Below are 23046 nucleotides of genomic sequence, written 5' to 3'. Positions count from 1 at the left end.
GGAAAACAGACAAACAAGAGATGGCATAGGCAACAATGAACTACATGTACATACCAATTCGGTTTGGTTGCTGTTTTGTATGGTAATTTCTAACTGGGGGTTTCGAGAATACCTAACAAAAAAAAAATCATTCACTGACGTAGCAACGCATCTGGCTCATTAAATAACATACTGAAAGTGCTCTTGTTCTTCTTTGGAAGCCCCCCCCCCCCTTCCTGAGGTTGTGGTAGCCATAATTTACCATGCTCTGAGGTCAGCTAAATGCACCTATAGTGATAAATAATTCCATGATGGCCTAATCAGCGGTTCATAGCAAGCAGCGAAAATAACTGAAGTGTAGGGGCACAGCCTCAGAAACATGACAATAGGTGCTTTAATGCACTCTGCACTTGAGGGATGTAACGCCATTAATAGTGATGCCACCAACGACACGGCCTGGCAAGTCTAAAATCCTATCGACTTTATATTGTAAATAAATTACGGGCTGTATCTGAAAGTGTTACTAGTACACGTAATACCTTTCCACACGTATGTGGGCAATTGCTCAGAACAAGCGTTTCTTGTCCTTTTGTCTAAGTCTAAGTGTAGAGGAAATCATGTTAAAAATGTTGGATCAAAAAGTTCATGGTGCATAAAGGTAAATTTCCTTGTGTGACAAATAAAAAATCCAAGCGACAAAATCCAAACCATTTCCGGACTTCCTTATATCTGTCAGGGTTGACTTCTAGGGCCGTTTGTGTTTTTGGCAAGTGTTTGTGGAAGAGACAGGAATTAATGGTTGAATGTTGCTGTAGGTGGCATGACACTGTTCTAAAACTGAGCAAAGATCAACACACCTATGTTCAAAGTCGGCTCTGATCGTATTCGTGAGGGCGCTTTGGCCATGTAGACCGCGCCGATGGAGTTTCTCAGGCTCCAGCAGCAACTCCCATTATGTGTATTCATGTGTCCTTCGGGTAACTTCTTGATAGGATTCGCGTCTTCGTATAGCCTTCGTGTCTGGTTCGGGTGCCATCGGGCGCCATCTGTAAGGATCGTACACTCTTGCTTCAGCTGTTGGTTGCCATGTCTAAAACCATCAAGTTCGTAGCCAATTCTATTTCATGTTCGTATGGCCATCATGTTATTGTGTCAATTTTGTTGAAAAAAAAAATCTGACACAGAATTTAGAGTAGCGTCATACTGTTCCCAAATTGAGACAATAGTGCAATATTACGATTATGGAATTTCTAATTTCGTGCGGTTGGTCTTGAACATAAACAAAAGCAAATCGACAGCCGAAGTAAGAACGAACCTTCCAGGTCACAGGAAGGCAGTGAACCACACACGAAGACCCCGAAGATGTGGATCTTTAAGATGTTTACCTGAAGGAAACACGAACAAGATGGCTACACGAAGATTTTGCCATCTCTCACGAAGTTGCTGATGGGGTTTGAGAAACACTCCAACGGCGGTCATTTAGCTGGCAATAAAAGCTCTCACGAATGTTTATACGACCACAGCCGATTTTTAACATTTCCTTCACCGTGTGTCTATCTTTGCTCAATTTAGCAACAGTTATGACGCCGGCATCAAACAGCGATAAACCATGGATCGTGAGTCAGATCGCCGTTTTACCGCAGGAAGTCCACTATTGGAAATCAACAGCCTCTTCTAAACTAAAACTTTAGGTCCTACCAGCCCTTTAACTACTATTAACCTGTAAATTCTGACTCAACATGAATTACACATAACAAAGTACACACAAACACACACACGCACAGCACACGCACAGACACAGACACACACTCACACACACACACACACACACACATATATATATATATATATATATTATACACACACACACACACACACGCTCACACATGACATACACATACATACACAGTCACAGGAAATGCAATCAAAACTTCAAAGAAATATTTGTTTGTGCATCCATAGAAAAAAAAATGTGCTTCCTTTTCATTTTGATGTAATCATATAAGTCACCACATTGACCTTGGGAATTTTTCCAGTTTTGTTATTTTTCTAGACGTTTCATTGAAAGGGCTCAGAAACGTTGGAAAAGGGTATTAAATTTTGATATGGGTAAATTCTGATATATTTTTGTCACAAAGGCACCGTCTTATGCCAAGGCCATGAAGACAAAACATCCGCATTACCAACAAACACTCAGTGGGATGCAACCCAGGTAATGAATGTCATCTGTACTGGACTTCTGATTTACGGTTCTGATCACCTATGCTATTCACTCAACGCAGTAATTGATATGCATTATACCGAGTCTATCTTGACGGCTTTTGATGAAAATTATCATAATCATCTCAGATAATATCAGAATCGATATGTTAATAATAATTATGATCCCGAGGGAGTGAAGAAACAAGATGGAGCAGCAGGTACGCAGAGAATAAATTAGTCTTGTTGTCACTGCTGGGGGTAGAACATTGGCTGAGCGGTATCAGCATTTATTCAGCTTTTTTCAGAACATGCTAGGCCACCTGGTAGTATAGGTGTCTGGATAAATATCTGCTTATGAACCAGCGACCCAATTTCAATGGTTCGGAAGATTCGGTTTTTATTGCTGTAGATGATGATGATGTTGATATTTTTGTTATTCTTGGGGCATCAGCTGTTTTTGTTTAGTTTGCTGTTCGCTTTTATTTGTTCGCTTATTTGTTTATTTGTTTGTTTGGGTTTTGTTTTGTTTGGTTTTGTGTTTTGTTTTGTTTTGTTTTGTTGTTTGTTTGTTTTTTTCTAAGCTTCATGGGTCTGCAGCAGGTAAGACGAAAGGAGCTGTGTATTTTTATTGATTGTTATATTGCATGTCCTGAGCATAGAGGTCTGGCGCCAGGTTGAGCCAGAGGGCGCAATTGTCCATGCGCAAGGCCCGAGAGTTCTCCATGCCCAGCGACAGCTGTTTGTACTTGAGCTCGGGCACGCTGAACGTTGGCCAAGGCGGGTAGCTAGACTCCGCTGAATTCGGGTCTCTGTGTAGTGAGGCGACAGAGAGGGTGAGAGATGTTTATAAAAACATATGTCATATACGATATTTTCATATGATATATAATATGTAATCTATAGTACATAATACTGGTACAGGATATATAACATGTGATATATGAAATATAATATATGTAATATATGCAATATCATGAGGGAAAATAGAATTGATTTGAAGTCAGACAAAATATACATTTATAAAAACATATGTCATATACGATATATTCATATGATATATAACATGTAATCTATAGTACATAATACTGGTACATGATATGTAACATGTGATATATGAAATATAATATATGTAATATATGCAATATACAATATATGATAATATCACATGTCATTTTGACCTTATAAATGACTTTTTGTAATTATGTGACAGATATACAGGAAACGGGGGTAATGTATGGACAAATGGAGATATACAAGCCGTAAAAGAAATATAGATACAGATGGACAAAAAGAAAGACACAAAGAATAAAAGAAAGAAAGAAGAGAGAAGCATATGAGAAAGATACAAAATATATTTTATGCGTTTGTTCAGATGAATGATTAGAAAAACGAATAACCAAAACATCTAAGAATCAAATCGTTCATACAGTCTGTTTGGATAATTCCTAGAAACTCAAATAGGCCCTATCATACGTCACATCTCCAATTAGCATGACGCAAAATATTATTGTTTCATTTAGGTTAGATATAAGAGAGAGAGAGAGGGGGGGGGGGAGGGAGGGAGAGGTGATGAAGATCTTCATCACCTCTTCAGGATTTTCCAATATTCTCATCCCCTTCTCCTCCCTTCTTTCTTTCTCCTTTCACCGACCTCCGAACCCCATTCATGATTCTCACTCTATTCTTCCTTACAACTGTCCCTGCCTCCTATTCAATCGTCTCCACTAGATGCAACCTCATCTTTCAGCTCACTGCTGCCCTTCGACCGTCACTATTTTGCCTTCCTTAAAGGGATAGTATAATATATTGGTGGGGCCGAGGATTGGGCTTTTAACTTAACTGAAAATCAGTTTGGAATGGCTGACGCATCGAAAAACTGAATAAAATAAAGCGATCGTAATTAAAACTGGGTCCCACCTTTTGTTAGGATTACTCTGTTTTGGGTGTCTTAGCCATTTCAAAACCAATTTTCATCAAATAAACGTTGAATGCCTCTTGGAATTACATGATCTTTCATATTTCTTAGGACGTTTTTCATTATCTCACCCAAAACTGTTAGAAAACTGAAGTTAGGTCTCAACTGAAACTATACGATCTCTTAAACTCTCTCCCTATTTCACTGCCCTCTACACTCTTCTCTTTCTCATGTCTTTTGCTAAACAACACTCCTTTCAAGGACTACATACACATTGTGTTACCACAAATCTTTCTTCCTCATTCTCATTTTGATTTGATACGTTGATATAATATGTTTGATATATAATGATCGAAACTGAAACTTAACGTACTTTACATTACAAAAAAAAAGTTATAATCATATCTTGTGCTGCTAGTCACCTATCGTGTTTCTTCGTTTTTAAAATGCATCATTACTTGAATGTTAATTTGAACTTGAAGTACGAGTTCATTTCAGTTGCTAATCAAAATGGGGTTCACGAAAGATTTTAAGTGCATAATTATTCGGATTCATAAAAACAAGTCAATAATCATACATTGGGCTGCTGTTCATGTATTGTACTTCTTTTTAAAGTACATCATTGTTATTAAACTTGAATTTGAACTTCAAGTACGATGTCATTTCATTTGCTAATCAAAATGGGGTTCACGAAAGAATTTAAGCGCATAATCATTCGGGAGGGACAAAAAGTCTCCATAATTGGCCTGTTCTGAGTATTAAAGATGAGAAAAAGACATTCACCCAGTCCTGATGAAGTTGGTCCAGTATGTCATAAACTGCAGCGACATCGTCTTCTCTTCCTCCGTCTGACCGACGAAGCGGCCGAAGAGGTCGTTGAAGGCCCAGCCAAACACGTACTGGAGTTCCTCCCCGTGACCCGCCCCAATCCACGTCGGAATCCCCGCTATGATCGACCACGCCGGGTCGTGGGTCATCTCATAGCGGAAGGTCGGGGCGCCGGACTGCGAGAGAGCTCTCGCCATCACCTCCGTAGCACAGGCGAATGTCTACGAGAATAATGTGTGTGTGGGGGGGGGGGGGGGAGGGTAAATGAATAAGTATGCTCAGGGTATACGTTCTCACGGGCTTACAACATAGTTCGTTTGGGTTTCTAAGTGTGTCCTCATGTGGGTGTGTGCAACCAAGTACCTCCTGGGCAATTACCCCGAACCCTTCCCCTGACCCTAATCCTAATCCTGAACCTAATCCTAATTAACCCTAACCCAAACTCTATACCCTAAACCTAACAACTTGCCTAACCCTAATCTTTACTCTAACCTTATCACTAACCATGTTAGCCGGGGGGATAAAAACTCTCGGGGTTAATTGCCCTGATACGTTTTTGTCTTTTATGTTCTATTCTTGCAGCTCTTTGAGTAAGTGCTATTTCGTAACTATTGATAGATACTTTCATTATGCACCTTTGTGTTGAAATAGGGAAATCAAAGGAAAGCGAATAGAAATTCTAATCATCATCATCCAATGAATGATAATTCTACAAGAACCTTCATTCTGAAGACGTGTGTATGATGGAGATGGCGCACTCCCCCACCCATACAAATAAACAAACAAAACAAACAAACAAACATACAAACAAATAAACAAACAAACAAAGTGGACGAACCAATAAATCACTCCTTGTTTCAAGCGTGAGAAAGAATTCAATTCATAGGCAGAATCAGAATCAAAATGTTTCTTCATGTTCTTAGTGATATTAGGTGACCAGAAAACGTCCTAGACAATTGAATAGAAAGAAAACGACAAGAAACAATGTTGTATCAAATCTACCATCTGATTTGTATGTTTGCTTGAGTGTGCGTTCTTTCTTCCTGCATACTACGGCATCAAATGTAATATAATATAAATCAAAGCATGAAAAGCATTTTAAAGTAATTTTATATGACTGTTGTGTGTCATATGATTTTCTTAGAATGAAGAAATTCAATCACATTGGTCTAAGAGCAAGCTGAGATACGAAAACTAAACGCTGGCAAGGAGGTGACTTGTTGAAACTTAATACATTTCAAGTGCTTTGCCTTGTACAAGCAGGTGCTAAGGTCAGAAAGCCACTTTCCGTATTGTTTCATTTTTATAAATCAAGCAAGTGAGAATAAGCTCGTCTCCGCGCCTTGCTCAGGACGAGAAGGTGAAACAGCAGCTAAATATTGAACAAACAGCCAAAACCCCTTCGTCATGTTCGTGTAAGGGAAGGCGAAAAGGTGACTTTTAAAAGCTCCTCAAGGCGCAAAGGCGCCGCGGAAAGAAGATGCTTGAAACCTTCACAAGATGTCATAATGAAAATAGGGGAAAAGACAAAGAGAGAGAGAGAGAGAGAGAGAGAGAGAGAGAGGGAGAGAGAGGGAGAGAGAAAAGAGAAAGTCTGTCTACCGCTTCGGGGGGGGGGGGGGGGGGTGAACGCAAGTGCTACTGAGCTTACTGTCTGCGTGAGTGTACACCCAGGTGCGCTTGTTTATAAAGTGATGCTTAATATCAATAATTATAGATAAAAGATAAGGCTGTTATTGTTTGTTTTTTACAGAGTCATCTGGAGATAATGTCGCTCCATTTGCATGACTGATATCCATGTTATATAGAACATTTTGTATCATACCACTCGTCTATACTCCCACCATGCTGGGTACATTATGTACGATGTATGGCAATTGAATTGAATTGAATTGAATTGAATTGAATTGAATTGAATTGAATTGAATTGAATTGAATTGAATTGAATTGAATTGAATTGAATTGAATTAAATTGAATTGAATTGAATTGAATTGAATTGAATTGAATTGAATTGAAATGAATTGAACTGATTTGAACTGAAGTTAATTCATTTAATTTCCATCAACAAGAAAATGTATCTTTTTTAGAGGCATCTACAACGAAAAACATTACCCTTTTCCTAAATTTAAAAATGAATGTAAAAAGAATCTACAGTCCACGTTGCTAATTACAATGGCTACAGAGATCCAGTAAAAATATTTTCTATAAAATATCCTGAATCCTCATGAAAACATGATAGAAAATATTAATATAAATATGATTTTCCTTGGTTTTATAATGGTGTTGACAAAGCGTGAGGCTCCAACGAGAAAGGTTCCCACCTCCATACTCCAACTGACAATTTGACCATTTAGCCCTAACCAGCAGTATCGTACCTGATCGGTATTCATTTCTATGAAGGCGTCGAGGTGGTCAGCGGACGGGTCGTCTGCCTTCGTCCAGTCCACGTACCACTGTTCGGCCACCTCGGTCAGTGTTGGGCTGCTGTAGTAAAGGTACTGGGGAAACATCTCTTGCAGCTGGCTAAAACTCATCGGTGGGGGCTCTTTCCTCACAACGTAGGTAGGGAAGGCGCGCATGACAGCGAACGTTCCCTCGTCCTGGTTGGTCCCCAAAAGGGTCGGCACGCTGTTGAACTCGGATCGCTGGACGATGTTGATGGGCAAGTCGGGCAGGAAGTCGTAATCGACAACGGGAACGAAGAGCATCTCATTGAGGAGATATTGGGCTGATATCTGGTATTGTCAAAGGGAAGAAGGGAATAAGCCGTGCAACAGAACTCTTAAATGAGAATCGCATTGTGAAACGAAAATAAAATTGCGCAGCGTGTTAATCCCTGAAATAAACAGGCGACTCTTATGTAAAGTTCTTATAAATTAACTCTTGATCACCGTTGATTGACGATACATGCAGACCCACACGAAATTGCTAATCAGTATAAAGATATTTTTTTTTACCTTGTACGTCTCATGATCGATATCACACATACTTCAGGGAAAGAAATCCCTTCCATAATTATCTGTTTCATTACGACATCCCTCGTCAGCCTCTCTTTCTTACTTTTTCTTTCCGGAAAAAAAGGTCAATTAAAGCACACCTGATACAAGAATTCTTCTCCTAACCACACTCAATCTTACCTAATTTGCATGCAACAATTCAAATAAAAGAATTGAAGGTAGACTGTAGGGTCTCACTATTATTTGCGCCCTAGTGAGCGTTGGTTCGTCCACAGTTCGAAGGCAGGAAACCAGGTCCTGGCTGTCGGCGGAGTAGCAGCCAACCTGCTTCGCGATCTCGTCCGAGAGGGCGATCTGCCGATCGATGTTGGTATCGACAGCCCAAGGACATAGGGCGTTACCGCTCTGTGAGGAGATTTTATTGGAATCATCGAAGTTTGGAAGTTTGGTTACAGCGTAAGACAAGTTGTCCAACGCCGCCCCCTCCCACACACACACACACACACACACCCACACATACAAACATTATTGTGTATACGATTACGTGGGAATATGTATAGTACCCAGCCACAAACAACAGAAAACAACAGTCAATATTATTTGCATCATATTCGCATGTTGCATATTCGACAGCTGTTGACACGTTATAAATAAAAGATATAATATCGCTGCGCTTTCTCTATTTTCCAGCTCTTTAAGGCAATTTTGTAAATTACATAGATTTAAATGACATCATCTTGACTCCTACGAACACTAAATTTCTTATTCTCTTCTTAAAACCAACTGCCCTGTTAGGGGATGAAATATTCATTGTTCATAGAGTGACGTCATAAAAGTAACCCACCTCCATGATAGCCTGCTGAAAAAGGCCGCTACTCTGAGGGGACAAGACATGCAGCCCGACGCTGGCCGACCCGGCACTCTGGCCCATGATGGTCACCCTAGACGGGTCTCCGCCAAAAGCTGCCGCATGGTACCGTGGTATAAAAGACATAAAAAGTGTAGGCGTTGTTCGATTTCATCGGACACTAAGAAAGGGCTTTTCTGATACTTTTAACTGCATTTAGTCACATTATTCTACTGATGATGCGCTGTGTTGTCTGATTGCTTCTTCTCGAAACATGTTTGATCGTACAAAATCATTTGTTGAATTGTGATGAAAATTTAAAATTGTTCGTCATGGGGTAATAATGCCCTACTTTGGCAAAAGTAAGCAAGTGACAAAAGTGACATTTCTCGTAAAAGAGCAAAATGTGTTGGTCATTTACACTGACGTCAATGGATTATCATGATGTCTTATCTAACATATCTCTTAGTAGGATGAGTGTTTCTGCATGAAATTTGGCATAGAAGAAGAGCTCATTATCATGATTATGTGAATTATTAAAACATCAATAACTCAAATTCGGATGGTATGTCATTTGCTTCCTTTTGCCAAAGTACGGCAGATTATACATGTATTTATACTCATTCCAGCAGCAATCACAAATAGTCATCAATCGGGGGAAAAATACTTCCCATATTATCCACATGGGGCTTCACAGATTGTCAGATTATTACAGCACATTCTGCGAATAACCGGAGCTCTTAGACACGTGACGTGCAATGTGAGCAATACTTTCAGCTATCTTACACCAGCAAAACTGATGGTAGTCAGGTAGCACTATAAAAAAAAAAGCAATATAGTAACAGACAAAAACGCAAAGATGTACAAACATCACAATTCTCTATTGGTATTAATAAAGTACATTGGTACACTTGTACACATGTACAATATTTTTTTTTTTGTCTAGACTCATTCTTTCCCAATTGTTCTTACTATTTTTGCATCATCATCATCGTCATCATCATCATCATCATCATTATCATCATCATTATCATCATCATTATCGTCATCATTATCATCATCATCATCATCATCATCATCATTCATAATTATGGTTGATGTTATGACCGTCCATGCAGTGATCGAAGTGATTGTACCAGCCACGGTTTGTGATACATGAAAGACATTAACAGTAACAGAATAACGAAACGGCGCTTTGAAATAACGAAGAAGGAATATAGAGAAGAACAAGACGGGATTATGAGAGATCGGTTGTTATAATATCTGACCTTCTATGTTGTCTTGAACCCACTGCAGTGCCATAACCTGGTCGAACATGCCGTAGTTACCGGGAGCAGTAGTATCACCTTGGAAGAAATGGCATTCAGGTATTTTGATCATCTTTGGAAGCACTACATTAACGTAACAGCATGGACTGGGGAAAAGGGTTATCGGTATGATAATGTCTTTGCTATCTTGTTGTAATCGTCCAGAACAACATTGATCACGCAATCATACAAACACGCACAAGAACATAAATACAAGACAGCAAGCTTGTGTCATTCTTTACCCAGTTGAACTGGTAACAGGGGTAAATGATCACTATAAGCCATTGATTATAGTTTACAGTATAGGGAAAATGTATCTTAAGGCTTTTATTTCATCGCTTCATCTGTTTTACAAAATTATCTCTAGTCATGCTGGTGTAATTCTGACCGTTATCACTGTGTCGTGCTTAAATTTAGCTTTAGCTAGAATTCCATCACTTTTGTTAATATCAACTGAGAGATCTTTGAATATTGTTTGTTTGAGTCTACTATTATTGTCTTTAGTCAACTATGATGATCAAATGAAGTAACTCCCATGCTAAGCACGCGTGCTAAAAGGAGTGCGAAGTCATTGACTACCTGTGGTGAGGAAGCCAAACACTCCGAGACGGTAGTTGACAGTGACGACGATAAAGTCCTCAGTGAAAGCCATCAAGGCGACGGGCTCGTACACGAAGCTGGACCCCGCACCTACGGTGTACATTCCCCCGTGAAACCAGACTAAAACAGGTGCGCCTGTCGGCTGAAATGTGAATCAAAGTGCTGAATTTAGTATGAGCTATCCTTCTCGGCGTAATCCACACAGAATGGAATTATGAACAGATTTTTTCTTTGTTTCGATTTGCTGTAAACCCGCGTATAAAATCATACTGCCTGTTAGATCTGTATATTCGTATAGACCATGTAAATGCTGATGAAATTGAAGTTGAACAACAGTTGAAAATGGAAGGAATCTGCCTGTTATTCGAACCCGTCGCTGTTTAGAATTCAAATGTTTTCTGGAAACTGTAACGAGAAAATATCCCCTTACAAGCTACAATTCTTCTCTCAATGTTTGTCTTTGAGGTGAAATAAAAAAGAATGTTTATACCACTCAAAGTAACAGTTTGGATTTGTAATGGCCAAGCGAAAAGGACCTTCAAAGGAAAACGGGTTATAGCAGCTAGATCATTGACCATGTTGACCGAAAAAACAACATCAATTTTTAATTCTTTTTTTTTTTTTGCTCTAAGTAATGGAAGAGTTGTGAGGTGAGCACATCATCACCTTATTTCGTTTTCATAATGACTACAATCATGACATCGCAGTTGCGTAAAAACATGCGATTTCCCTTTACAATACTTGAAAGAAAATTGATTTCTCTTATTGTTGATGATTGTTTCACTGTTCTGTTTCGTGTATTCAACCCTTTTTTAACACAGTAAACTTGTAGTGAGGATGAAGTTGAGTTTCACTATATATTAAAGGCTTCCTCACCCTTGGAGAAGGAGTGTGCACATTGAGGTACAGGCAGTCTTCGTCCACATTCCTGAAGATTGGGATCGGAAATAAATCATCCACTGGGCTCATCTGAGGACAGATTGCCCGGTCGTTCACGGCCAAGTACGTCTTCCCAAGGTCGCCCTTCTTAACGGGCTTCTCGAAGCGCAGGTCGCCCACCGGCGGCTCCGCGTACGGAATGCCGAGGTACGCTTGGAAGGTCGTGCTCACGCGGAGGTATTCGGCCTCCTCGTAGTCGAGGGTGATGCCGGACACGACCGTCGACGAATGCGGCAGCGTGACTCGCGGAGTCTCCTCGGCCTTGACTCCGTACGCCAGCCACGCTGTCACTACTAACAGTAGGTTGGATATCCAAATCGATGAGGTCATTGTATCATAAGTTTAGTAGCTGAGGTTGTACTCGAAATTAATGAAGAGCGTTTCTAGTTGTAGAAGAGTCTTATCGAATTAATGCTAGAACGTTGAATGTCTCATACGATGATCCAGGGATGTACAGAATATTGTCTGCGTGGCAGTGTCAATGGACTTTGATGTGACGTCACATCCAAGAATATTATGTCTGGGAAAAGTGGCAATAAATGTCAGCCAACTGACAAACAAAAGATAATGTACTCGCAGGATAACATTAAATTAACAAGGGTTGCTTCAAAATCTACGGGCTTGGAAACCCTCACACCTGTTACAAATCATATCGTCTGTTGATAATTTTATCCACTCCTGGTTCAGTAACAAAACATCGCACAATTCGATGACACTGATGTAACAGCCACGAACATGTAACATCGCATTAGCCATGTGCAACTATAATCCATAAAGTCCAGGACCACATTGTCAACTTACATTCTCATGAAGACCGAAATCTTTGTTTGGAGTTATGGTCATTATTTAAGTTGACTTTGAAAGAATGCTTAGTCGTCAGGAAAAATGAATTTACACTTTGCACATTTTAGCAAGAAGGTCCATGAATTTTTGATGAAGGTGAACGCTAAAGATCACTTCCGGACCACTTTAAAATCAGCCATTAACAAGGAAAAGTAGAAATTACGCGGTGCGTAATATATGTCCCCGCCGAAAGTAGCATTTTGTAGCAAAATGTACAATATAGGTCAAAAATCAAGGTCAAAGGTCAAAGAAGTCAAAGGTCAAAATTCTGTGTAGAAGTTTTGAAGCCCTCACCTAGTGCCATCACATAAAGCAAACGGAATCGAAATCGGGTTAGAAATGGCGAAGGAGTAGCATTTTGTAGCCAATGTACAATATAAGTCAAAAATCAAGGTTAAAGGTCCAAATTCTGTGCAGACGCTTTGAAGCCCTCACCTAGTGCCATCACATTAAGCAAACGGAATCGAATTCGGGTTAGAAATGGCGAAGGAGTAGCATTTTGTAGCAAAATGTACAATATAGGTCAAAAATCAAGGTCAAAGGTCAAAGAAGTCAAAGGTCAAAATTCTGTGTAGAAGTTTTGAAGCCCTCACCTAGTGCCATCACATAAAGCAAACGGAATCGAAATCGGGTTAGAAATGGCGAAGGAGTAGCATTTTGTAGCCATTGTACAATAGGTAAAAAATCAAGGTCAAAGGTCAAAGAAGTCAAAGGTCAAAATTCTGTGTAGAACTTTTGAAGCCCTCACCTAGAGCCATCACATAAAGTAAACGGAATCGAAATCGGGGTAGAAATGGCGAAGGAGTAGCATTTTGTAGTCAATGTACAATATACATCAAAAATCAAGGTCAAAGGTCAAAGAAGTCAAAGGTCAAAATTCTGTGAAGAAGTTTGGAAGCTCTCACCTAGTGCCATCACATAAAGCAAACGGAATCAAAATCGGGTTAGAAATGGCGAAGGAGTAGCATTTTGTAGCAAAATGTACAATATAGGTAAAAAATCAAGGTCAAAGGTCAAAGAAGTCAAAGGTCAAAATTCTGTGTAGGAGTTTGGAAGCCCTCACCTAGTGCCATCACATAAAGCAAACGGAATCGAAATCGGGTTAGAAATGGTGAAGGAGTAGCATTTTGTTACAAAATGTACAATATAGGTCAAAGGTCAAGGTCAAAGGTCACAACTGAAATTCTGTGTTGAAGTTTCAAACTCCCATGTAGTGCTATCATATAAAGCAAACAGAATCAAAATTGGCTCATAAATGACAGAGAAGTAGCAAATTGAACATTTTGATCACACACGGACGCACACACGGACGGACAGACAGACGGACGGACGGACGGACGCACAGACACACACACGTACGGAGCCCGTTTCATAGTCCCCTGCTCGAACTCGTTCGGCGGGGACAAAAAGAGTAAATAATACAGTTCAGCATACTAGTGAAAAAGTGTAAACCATCAGGATACTCCTGACTGAAGAACTTTGAAATAATGATCAGTCAGATATCTAAGAATTTGAGACTTGGGCAAAGTTGCGTTTGACTAAAGCAAAAATGGATATTTCAAGATTTCTTGTACACACTACATAGCAAGGTGTAAGTCGATGACATCAACTCACTCATTTGAATATTCATATTGACTGTCAAAGAACTATTTTGTGAAAATTGTCGAAACTTTTCATATTCATAACTTCCTTATTTAAACCCTGCCCCCCCCCCCCCAAAAAAAAAAAACAAAAAAAAAAAAAACAGCCTCTCCCACCAAGAAAAAAAGGTACTACTGTGCTTATGAAAATGTAGACTTTCTTATTAGATCAACTTTTCCTTGGTCTGGAATTCTCTTGAAATATACAAAATAGAGCCGCGGCGTTGGAGCATCGCAAGGCGAAAGATAACATCGCTGGACTTGACAATACTATAGAGGGCGCGAAAATCTCTCGCTCTCCCACTGTGTCTCTCTCTCGCTATATATCTATCTATCTCTCTATCTATCTATCTATCTATCTATCTCTCTGTCTGTCTTTTTCTCTCTTTTTTAAACTACACGTTGCTCTTTTGGGGGTAAATATAGACTTGATCGATTTGTTTGCACAAAGCCAAGAAGTATAGAGGAGTCTTGGAGGAGTCTGCGCCTTTGAATGTTTCTATGACAGATCTATGGCGCCATACAAATGCTGTGGAACATCATCATCATCAAGTATGGAAGTAGTTGCACCCGTCATTTAACTTCATTTAGGTCTAAATCTAGCTTTGTACAATATTATAGCAGACAATAAATAACAGTGTTTCCGGTACATGTATATGTCCCATTTCACGGATAGTGATTGTGTCTTCGTAGGTAGGCGCCTTGATGTATTCTATTTGTATCGCCCCAAGTAATTATACACCAGCAAAAAAGTAACTCTCCCCCAATCAGATAGCGTAAGCTTTTTAACGAAGAGGTTGTATCTACACTAATCGACTAAATCTGTGTGTGTATATGAGAATGATCTGTTGGATAATGAGTAAGTGAGCACACAGATAAGACAAAAGTGTCACTTTTTCAAAAGACACAAAAGTCATTTTGGGGATGTGAAACGAGATTTTGACAATTTCTCTATCTTATGTATACGTTTATGTGCTTTGTTGTTTTGTGTTGAATGTATGCTCACTCATGCATGACATAAAGAACACTCTAGATTTCACATATAGAAATTAGCAAACACGACGAGAAACTCTCTTATCAAATTGTTTTTATTCCAAACATTTTTATGAGGATTTAGCTTTTAAAGTTTTGCGAGATATTCAGAAACCACTCTATAAGATGTCAAAGAGCATGCAATTCTAAGGGGTATCAAAAGTTTATTTGATGAAAATCGGTTTTGAAATGGCTGAGATATCCAAAAACAAGGTGAAACAAAGAGATCTTAATAAAAGGCGTGGCCTGTCGCCTTTTATTATTATAACTTTTTTGGATATCTCAGCCATTTGAAAACCAATTTTCATCAAATAAACGTTGAATCTTTCTTAAAATTACATGCTCTTTCATATTTCAGAAGAGGTTTCTCATTATCTCTCTTAGGAATGTTCAAAACATGAATCCCCACCTCAACCAGTTAAAGTATTGTACAGTCCCTTTAACATTGGGCCCTAAAAGTTCATTGACCCCTGTCTGTGACCCTTGACCTTGAGGTGACCTTCATGTTTGGTAAAATGTGTTACTTTGTATAACCACTCTTCCCTCCAAGTTTGATTGAAATTGAAGTCCTCAGTAGAGAGTTATTTAAGTTTTTGTAGCGTTACGGACGGACGACGGACGGATAAACGCCGCAGGCGATCCCTTGGTCTGCCCGCACTGCCTCCGATGGGCTCGATAAAAATGAAAAAAAAAAAGATGTGAACATGGAAAGAGAATTCAACATACTGTAAAACAAGATAAGAGCACTTAACTAAAATCCTTCAGAAGACATGATTGGGAGTGATATTATCTGAAACATTAAATATCATAATAAGTCGAGGGAATATGTACTTTGAAAATTTAGCATTATATTTTAACATTTTGTTGACAAATCGTTAGTCTGCGCGTGCTATGCGCGAACTGCTGTAATGCAAGGCGTTCGACAACCCAACCACATAATTATATTATTATGCCCCGCAGGTAATTTCATACAATTCATCATTGCTACGGACACCGGACCCGAAAGAAGACACAATTCAGAGGTTGTTTCAGTTACTGTATTCTATTGATAATACCCAGATATATTATCAATTCCTCATCCAGATTTAAGTCGACTATAGATATGGCTGTAGCCAACATATTATATAGGCCTACTTCATGTATAAGATTATGGCACAGTGGAACTATGATGCTTCGCAAGTATGGTACAGGAATTGAATCAATTTTTCTATATTCTTTTGTAATACGCAACACGTTTCTGTTGATGAAATGATGTTCTATTGCATCTTTGTGTTGGAGTAATTGATTGATTTGTGCTAATCTATACTTTAAATGATTTTTGCAAGGTAATTTCAGAAGATTTTTTATCATTTTTGAATTATACCATATTACGCTGTATGATATTACACTTATTTACATCATGGCACAGTATGCCATCTATAGACAATTATGTAATGCGTGTTCTCCTGGTATATTATGATGAAGGCCGTGACACGTCGAAGCTCGGTTAAAAGGAAAAGTAGAAAACAATTTTTTTTTTTAAATTTCAAGAACTGAGGTACATTTAAACCGTATTCTTCGTTTAGAATAAGCAATACCGAACAATACCGTTTTTCTCTTGGTTGACTATTTTATCTGACAACTACTTACAGGTGATCAGAACTATTGATTCTAAACCACAGCTTATTAGTTAAAAATAAAAACAAAAACAAAAACCCCAGAAGTCGATGATTGCAAATACATTTCTGCCAATATTTAATCAGAAGGTGGAACTAATTTGCAAAGATTTGGTGTGCACTGTCTGAAAAGACCCTGAGATAGGACTTTGACACGAAGTACACACTGCACTTGACAGGTGGTGAGATATAATATCACAACATATTTCATGGTTACATGAACAGTGGTATGACTGTTGTTATTAAACTACATAGTTGTTTATATTCTTTGGAAAAGTTCAGTCCAAATTGAATAATGACGATTCTTGCTACTATGGCAATGTTACTGTTCACTCGCGATGTTTACCTTAGTCGACAAGCCATATTGAACAATGTCGAACAAGCTATTATTATATGCGTTGAAAGAGGAAGACGGATACACGCCCCAAACCCAAAACATAATGCGAACATATTCACAATCTATTTTGGTAACATATTCGGACTGTTTATCACATCATTCATTTATGTGTGCGATTCAATTCTATCAACGTGCTTCTCCAATGCTCTTCGGTCAAATTGGAGACATCACCTTGCAAAATGTTTATACTGCAGTTGGTAACAGAATGTTGTGGGCTGCGTATATTTGTGAATAAAAAATGACAGAATGAGATCAGAGGATAAAAGGAGAGCTCGACCCCTAGGACAACATTGTAGAAATTCTAAAAATTCACATGGAAAATGATCCAAACAGCGATGACTGGCGCAAAAGCTATTAATCAAACGCATATGAACATGATGAAGTGGTGACGTCCACACTGTACAATTACTGATTAGAAAACAAACACGTTGAAACTAAAAAGTCTAACGCCGCTTTATCAGAAGCTCACATTTTATCATGTGATAGATCCCCGCAAACAGAGATTCAAATTCCAATTTGAGCGTATGACCTTTTCAGGCGTTGGCTATAGACAAATACGAGTACATTTGCAGGAGTGTTAAGCATGCATGCCCGTTGATCCCGCGCAGATTGAACGATGAAGAATGGACGGTCAGTTAATTACACAGGGAACGAAATGACGAGATGGACAATACGGTAACGAAGGTATCAAATCTATATATTATGATTATAGCCTCTTTTATTGGATTTCTCCTGCATTTCATATAGATTTGTTTAAATCAAATTTTGTTATCGCTATCATTATCAAAAGTATACAACTATGTTCTCATCATCTTGTCCTGGAAGTGTGACGAACCCTATCTTGATGATTGCATGCATAAAAAAAAAGTTCTAGATAATCTACTGATTAGTATGGTTGTATGTATAGGTGTGTGGTGCGGTCCATGGAAAAGGGCCTCTTTCAGGACCATTTACCCTCCCTTCTTCGCGCAATACCCCTCCCAATAATAACAGTTTGATGCTGCATTTAGAAAACAGTGAAATAGTAATAATCATGCATCACTTTGGTCTTCTCCTTCTCTTTCTTTCATCGATCAGCGATCATTCCTGTTTCTCCTTGTGGTCGGTGTTCTGGTGTTATCGTATCATCTGCATAATCAATCATCCCAGAGGAATCTTCCTCGTTATGGCATACCAAAAGGTGTGCCGCGCCGCAGCGACCAAGCGACGACGGCCAGCAGTCAACTTTCCCCCTCAAGCCCCAGCAGCCCCAAGCTGACGACGTCTCTGCTCTTCGTGAAAACGCACAAGACTGGCAGTACTACCGTTGGAAACATTCTAAACCGATACGGTTACACTCGCAACCTATCCTTTCTTTTGTACAAGAAAGACCGTTTCAAAATTGGGCAATTTCTTCAACACATTCCAACCAGGTTAAGAGAGATTTTTCCACCAATCGGTGTCCAAGATGGCGACTATGACAACTACAGAAATTACGACTTTATGACTGCACACTGCCGGTTTCTCCCCAGTTTGAAGTTTTTTAAACTTGTCATGAGACCAGACACGAAGTACATCACAATTCTTCGCGATCCAGTTCAGCAGTGGGAGTCCACATTCTTCTTTTTCAAGTGTAACCCGAAAATCAAAGGGAAAAATGGATCTTCCGAAATCGACGAATTCTTCCGAAGTACTACTTCGTATGTGAAATCATTTCGCGGAAATTGTAAATATTACATACGAAATGGTCAGTGGTACGATTTGAGTGCCGACGACCGGATTCACACGAACAAAACGGTGATTAACGACACTCTACGCATTTTGGAAAGCGAACTCGACCTGGTTCTCCTACTGGAATATTTTGACGAGTCGTTGTTGCTTTTAAAACGCCTCATGGGCTGGGACTTCTCCGACATCTTGTACATCCGGGCGAACGAGCGAGTCGCTAAATCGGAGATCACTGAAAAGCAGCGAGTCAAGATCAGCGCGTGGAATATGGCCGACGTCGCTCTCTACAGGCATTTCAACCAGACTTTGTGGCGGAAACTTGCCGAGTATGGCAGCAAGCTTGAGAGTGATCTGATACGTTTTCGCGATATGCTGTCTGTTCATCAGAAAACGTGTGGTTTGCAGAGCAAAAAGACAAAGTTTAGAAAAGTGTATGCCTACTCGGTGACAAATTCAACTGGATTTTGTCAAAACCTCGATGGAGTGAGTAATGTAAAGGTGGTGCAACGTCAGAGCAATCAAGAGGACACAAGAAATATATGTTGATATTTGGACACTTTCCTCGAGAGCATGGCAATGAATACATTAACTGCTGATATGACATGGTGTGAAAGCAGTTTCATTGAAAGAAAAACAAGTTTTATCACAAGAAACATAAACTGATATTTGGACTCTTTCCTCGAAGAATTAAAGCATGTCAGAGAGCGATTCATACTCTTAAAAGTTGACAAATATTTTCGAAAATGTAATACATGTGTAATTAAGTTCGTCACTCCGAAGATTTGTTGATCCGAATATGAAATATGGTTCGTTATTCCGAAGATTCAATAATAACAAAAAAAAAAGTTTTTCCGAAGGTTCGTTTCGTAATCAAACAAGAGACCCGCGGGTCTAGCGCTCACCCGAGTATCGCAAGTTCACCTTTCACGCAGTCACTAATCTAAATTATTCACAGCTCTACCAAAATTTGACCAGGCATTCTCAAGTAGAAGATGAAAATGTACAATAAGGGCCCAAATTTTTTAAGATTCCTTAATTATTGGGGATTGGGGCCCCTGGGGCCCTCTGTGTGGGGCATGGTGCCCATTTTGATAAATTTAGATCCTGACCCCCTAGACCTAGGGATGCTACCTGCCAAGTTTGACGAAAATCCATCATGAGGTTTTCAGGAAGAAGATGAAAATGTTCGATTCAGGCCCCCATTTGGACCTTCCCAACCACCCCCCCCCCCACCCCTGCCCCCAAGAGGGGCACCCCTGGATCTCCTATGAACAAACTCAAAACTACAGTCATTAATGTACTCACTCATAGTATTATCTTAGCTCTATACACTGTAACTTCTGATTCTAGAGAAGATTTTTAAAGATTCCTTCATTTGGGGGGTTTGGGCCCCCTGGGGGCCCCCTGGGTGGGGCATGGTGCCCATTTTAACAAATTGAGATCCTAACCCCTTAGGGATGCTACCTGCCAAGTTTGGTGAAAATGGGTCATGGGGTTCTAGAGAAGAAGATAAAAATGTACAATTTAGGCCCCATTAGGACCCCTCCTCACCCCCCTCCCCTGGGTCCCAAGGGGGGCACCCCTGATTCTGCCATGAACAAACTTGAAACTACAGTCATCAATGTACTAACTCATAGTATTAACTTAGCTCCATCACTTCTGGTTCTAGAGAAGAAGATTTTTACAGATTCCTTATTTTTTTTTTTGGGGGGGGGGGGGGTTGGGCCCCCTGGGGGCCCCCTGGGTGGGGCATGGTGCCCATTTTAATAAATTGAGTTTCTAACCCACTAGGGATGCTACCTACCAAGTTTGATGAAAATCGGTCCTGAGGTTTTCAAGAAGAAGATGAAAATGTAAAAAGTTTACGCACGACGGACGACGGACGACGGACGACGGACGACGGACGACGCACGACGGACGCCGGACGAAGGGCGATCGCAATAGCTCACTTGAGCCTTTGGCTCAGGTGAGCTAAAAACCGAAAGAAGGTTCGTAATTCCGAACGTTTGTTTTCGAGCACCTTCTTTTCATTTTGGATTAACGAACGTCTAGGTATTGGGAATTTGTGTGTTCGGAATAACGAATCTTCAGAACAATAAACATCACCCCGAGCAATGTGTAGTTCTACATGGACATTTCAGCACCCATACATGCATTCATCCAATGATTCAAGTCTATGTGATCTTGAACACGAGGAAAACTGATCATCCTGTTTAAAAAAAAAAAAAAAAAAAAAAAAAAAAAGTTCGCAACGTTCCCGTTTCATTAAGTCCTTGAAAAGCCATTGATCTGCAAAATGCAAACGTAGTACACTCATCTTGCATGTGAAGAGGGCAAGTATCGTTTGCAATCAGCGACAACCCTTCTCTTTGACCTTCTATTTTTAATTATTTCAAGCTCCACCTGTTCTTCTTCTTTCATACTGTATTCCATTTCATGATCTACCTGTTACAAAAACTGCATGCTCAAAATTGAAAGATGTTTAGGTAGAATGCCACTCACCCCCACAAACAAAGAATCAAACAAAGAGCAAAAATGTACCAAACTTCAGAATAAAGAAAAAAAAAAACGAAACAAAAAATCCCCAAATTGACCTTACGTTTTCATTGCTATCTTGAACACCGAATGGTGTGGAGGTAGGCTCATACGGTGTCCTTGCTTTTATCTTTTAAATGTTTTTCCTCTATTTTTGTACTCTGAATCTACTGCGCAATGTTTCCGTCTGCCACACTGTGTGCAGCACGGACTTGGAGAATAATAGCCAGTGGCTGATCAATAAAGTCCTTTTATCATCGTGTTTGAAATAAAATGAATGAATGAATGAATGAATGAATGAATGAATGATAGTTTGGGTCATTTTTTTACTTAGAAGACTATAATTCTTAAGAAAGCAAAAGGGATATTTGCCCATCGGTCACGTCAAATGGATGTGAAGAAAACGATCGTACATCCATATCAAGTTTTATTGATGTCATTGACAACGTACCTGTAGTGGAAGTAACTTTATTCAGGAAATACATGTATTCCCTACTTGATCTATAGGGAACTAATACTGCAACGGGACCGAGTGTATGTGCCCTCCTCCCCACCCCCCGTCTGCACACTGTATGCAACACGGATTTGAAGAATAGCCAGTGGCTGAGCAAAGTCCTTAAAATTATCATCGTGTTTGAAATAAAATGAATGAATGAATGAATGAATGAATGAATGAATGAATGAATGAATGAATGAATGAATGATAGTATTGGTCATTTTTGACTTGGGAGACTATAATTCTTATGAAAGCAAAAGGGACATTTGCCCATCGGTCACGTCAAATGGATATGAAAAAATCAAAAACACGATCGTACATCCACATCAAGTTTATTGAGTGAATACATGTATGCCCTACTTGATCTTCAGAGAACTAGTACTGCACCAAGATCAAGACATGTAACACCCCCCAAAAAAAAAGAAAGAAAGAAAGAAAGAAAGAAAGAAAGAAAGAAAGAAAGAAAAAGACACATTATTTTACTATCAAATAAAATATCCACCTGGATTTCTTTATTTTTTCCAATATAAAGATATTTTACACACACACACACACACACTGTTCAAAACAGTCTTATTGGTACATATATGGTTCTTCTGAAAAATGGTGAAACTTCAGCCTTGATGTTAGAAGATTTAAGTGTCGATTATACATCAAGTGATGCTATTTTATGACACTATTTAGTTTCTCTTTACAGCGGAAACTGCATTGATGCATGCAATTTAACTTTGATGAGAACAACAGAAAATAGTTCCATTTTCTTCATAATCGGATATCAAATAAGAAAGTCACTGAATTCGTAAGTCCACTGAAACAAAATTGGCCACAACCAATAGTTATACGTGACAGTGTGCATGATTACACAAATTGGACAAGGCAATAGTGAAACTACATGTACCTTAAAACTCTCCGTATGAACAGTAGCTAACAAAATCATGAAATCTTAACGATTCACAATAAAATTTTATAAGCCCCCTCCCTACACAAAATCATCACTTATTGCCACAACCTTAGATTTAGTTCGATGGGAAAGATGTAGTTCTGTTTTCTTGAATCCATGTCAAGTAGAAAAGTTTATGAAACTTGATGTGTGAAACTGAAAGCACTTTGGAGATTTGTGACAGCACGATTTCTTCAGCTCATCAGATCTGCATAATGAAGAGTTT

The 23046-nt window shown here is 39.3% G+C and overlaps 2 protein-coding genes across 2 annotated transcripts; one reads left to right on the top strand and one right to left on the bottom strand.

Annotated features, from left to right (window-relative positions):
* Positions 1 to 2521: 2521 nt before the first annotated feature.
* On the bottom strand, positions 2522 to 12089 carry LOC140238884 (acetylcholinesterase-like). Its single transcript, XM_072318780.1, has 8 exons — positions 11513 to 12089; positions 10616 to 10778; positions 9998 to 10075; positions 8727 to 8845; positions 8120 to 8287; positions 7301 to 7660; positions 4880 to 5145; positions 2522 to 2990 (listed from the first exon to the last, which is right to left on the bottom strand). Exons 1-8 carry the CDS (start codon positions 11903 to 11905, stop codon positions 2807 to 2809), a joined length of 1731 nt encoding a protein of 576 aa, XP_072174881.1. The 5' UTR covers positions 11906 to 12089; the 3' UTR covers positions 2522 to 2806.
* A 5716-nt stretch (positions 12090 to 17805) lies between these two features.
* On the top strand, positions 17806 to 19395 carry LOC140238711 (galactose-3-O-sulfotransferase 2-like). Its single transcript, XM_072318609.1, has 2 exons — positions 17806 to 17826; positions 18220 to 19395. Exons 1-2 carry the CDS (start codon positions 17806 to 17808, stop codon positions 19393 to 19395), a joined length of 1197 nt encoding a protein of 398 aa, XP_072174710.1.
* Positions 19396 to 23046: the final 3651 nt, after the last annotated feature.

Source organism: Diadema setosum, chromosome 15 (genome assembly GCF_964275005.1).
Source record: "Diadema setosum chromosome 15, eeDiaSeto1, whole genome shotgun sequence".
NCBI classification, from domain to species: Eukaryota; Metazoa; Echinodermata; class Echinoidea; order Diadematoida; family Diadematidae; genus Diadema; species Diadema setosum.
Note: the sequence above shows the minus strand (reverse complement) of the source record. Positions and strands in the feature narration are given on the sequence as shown.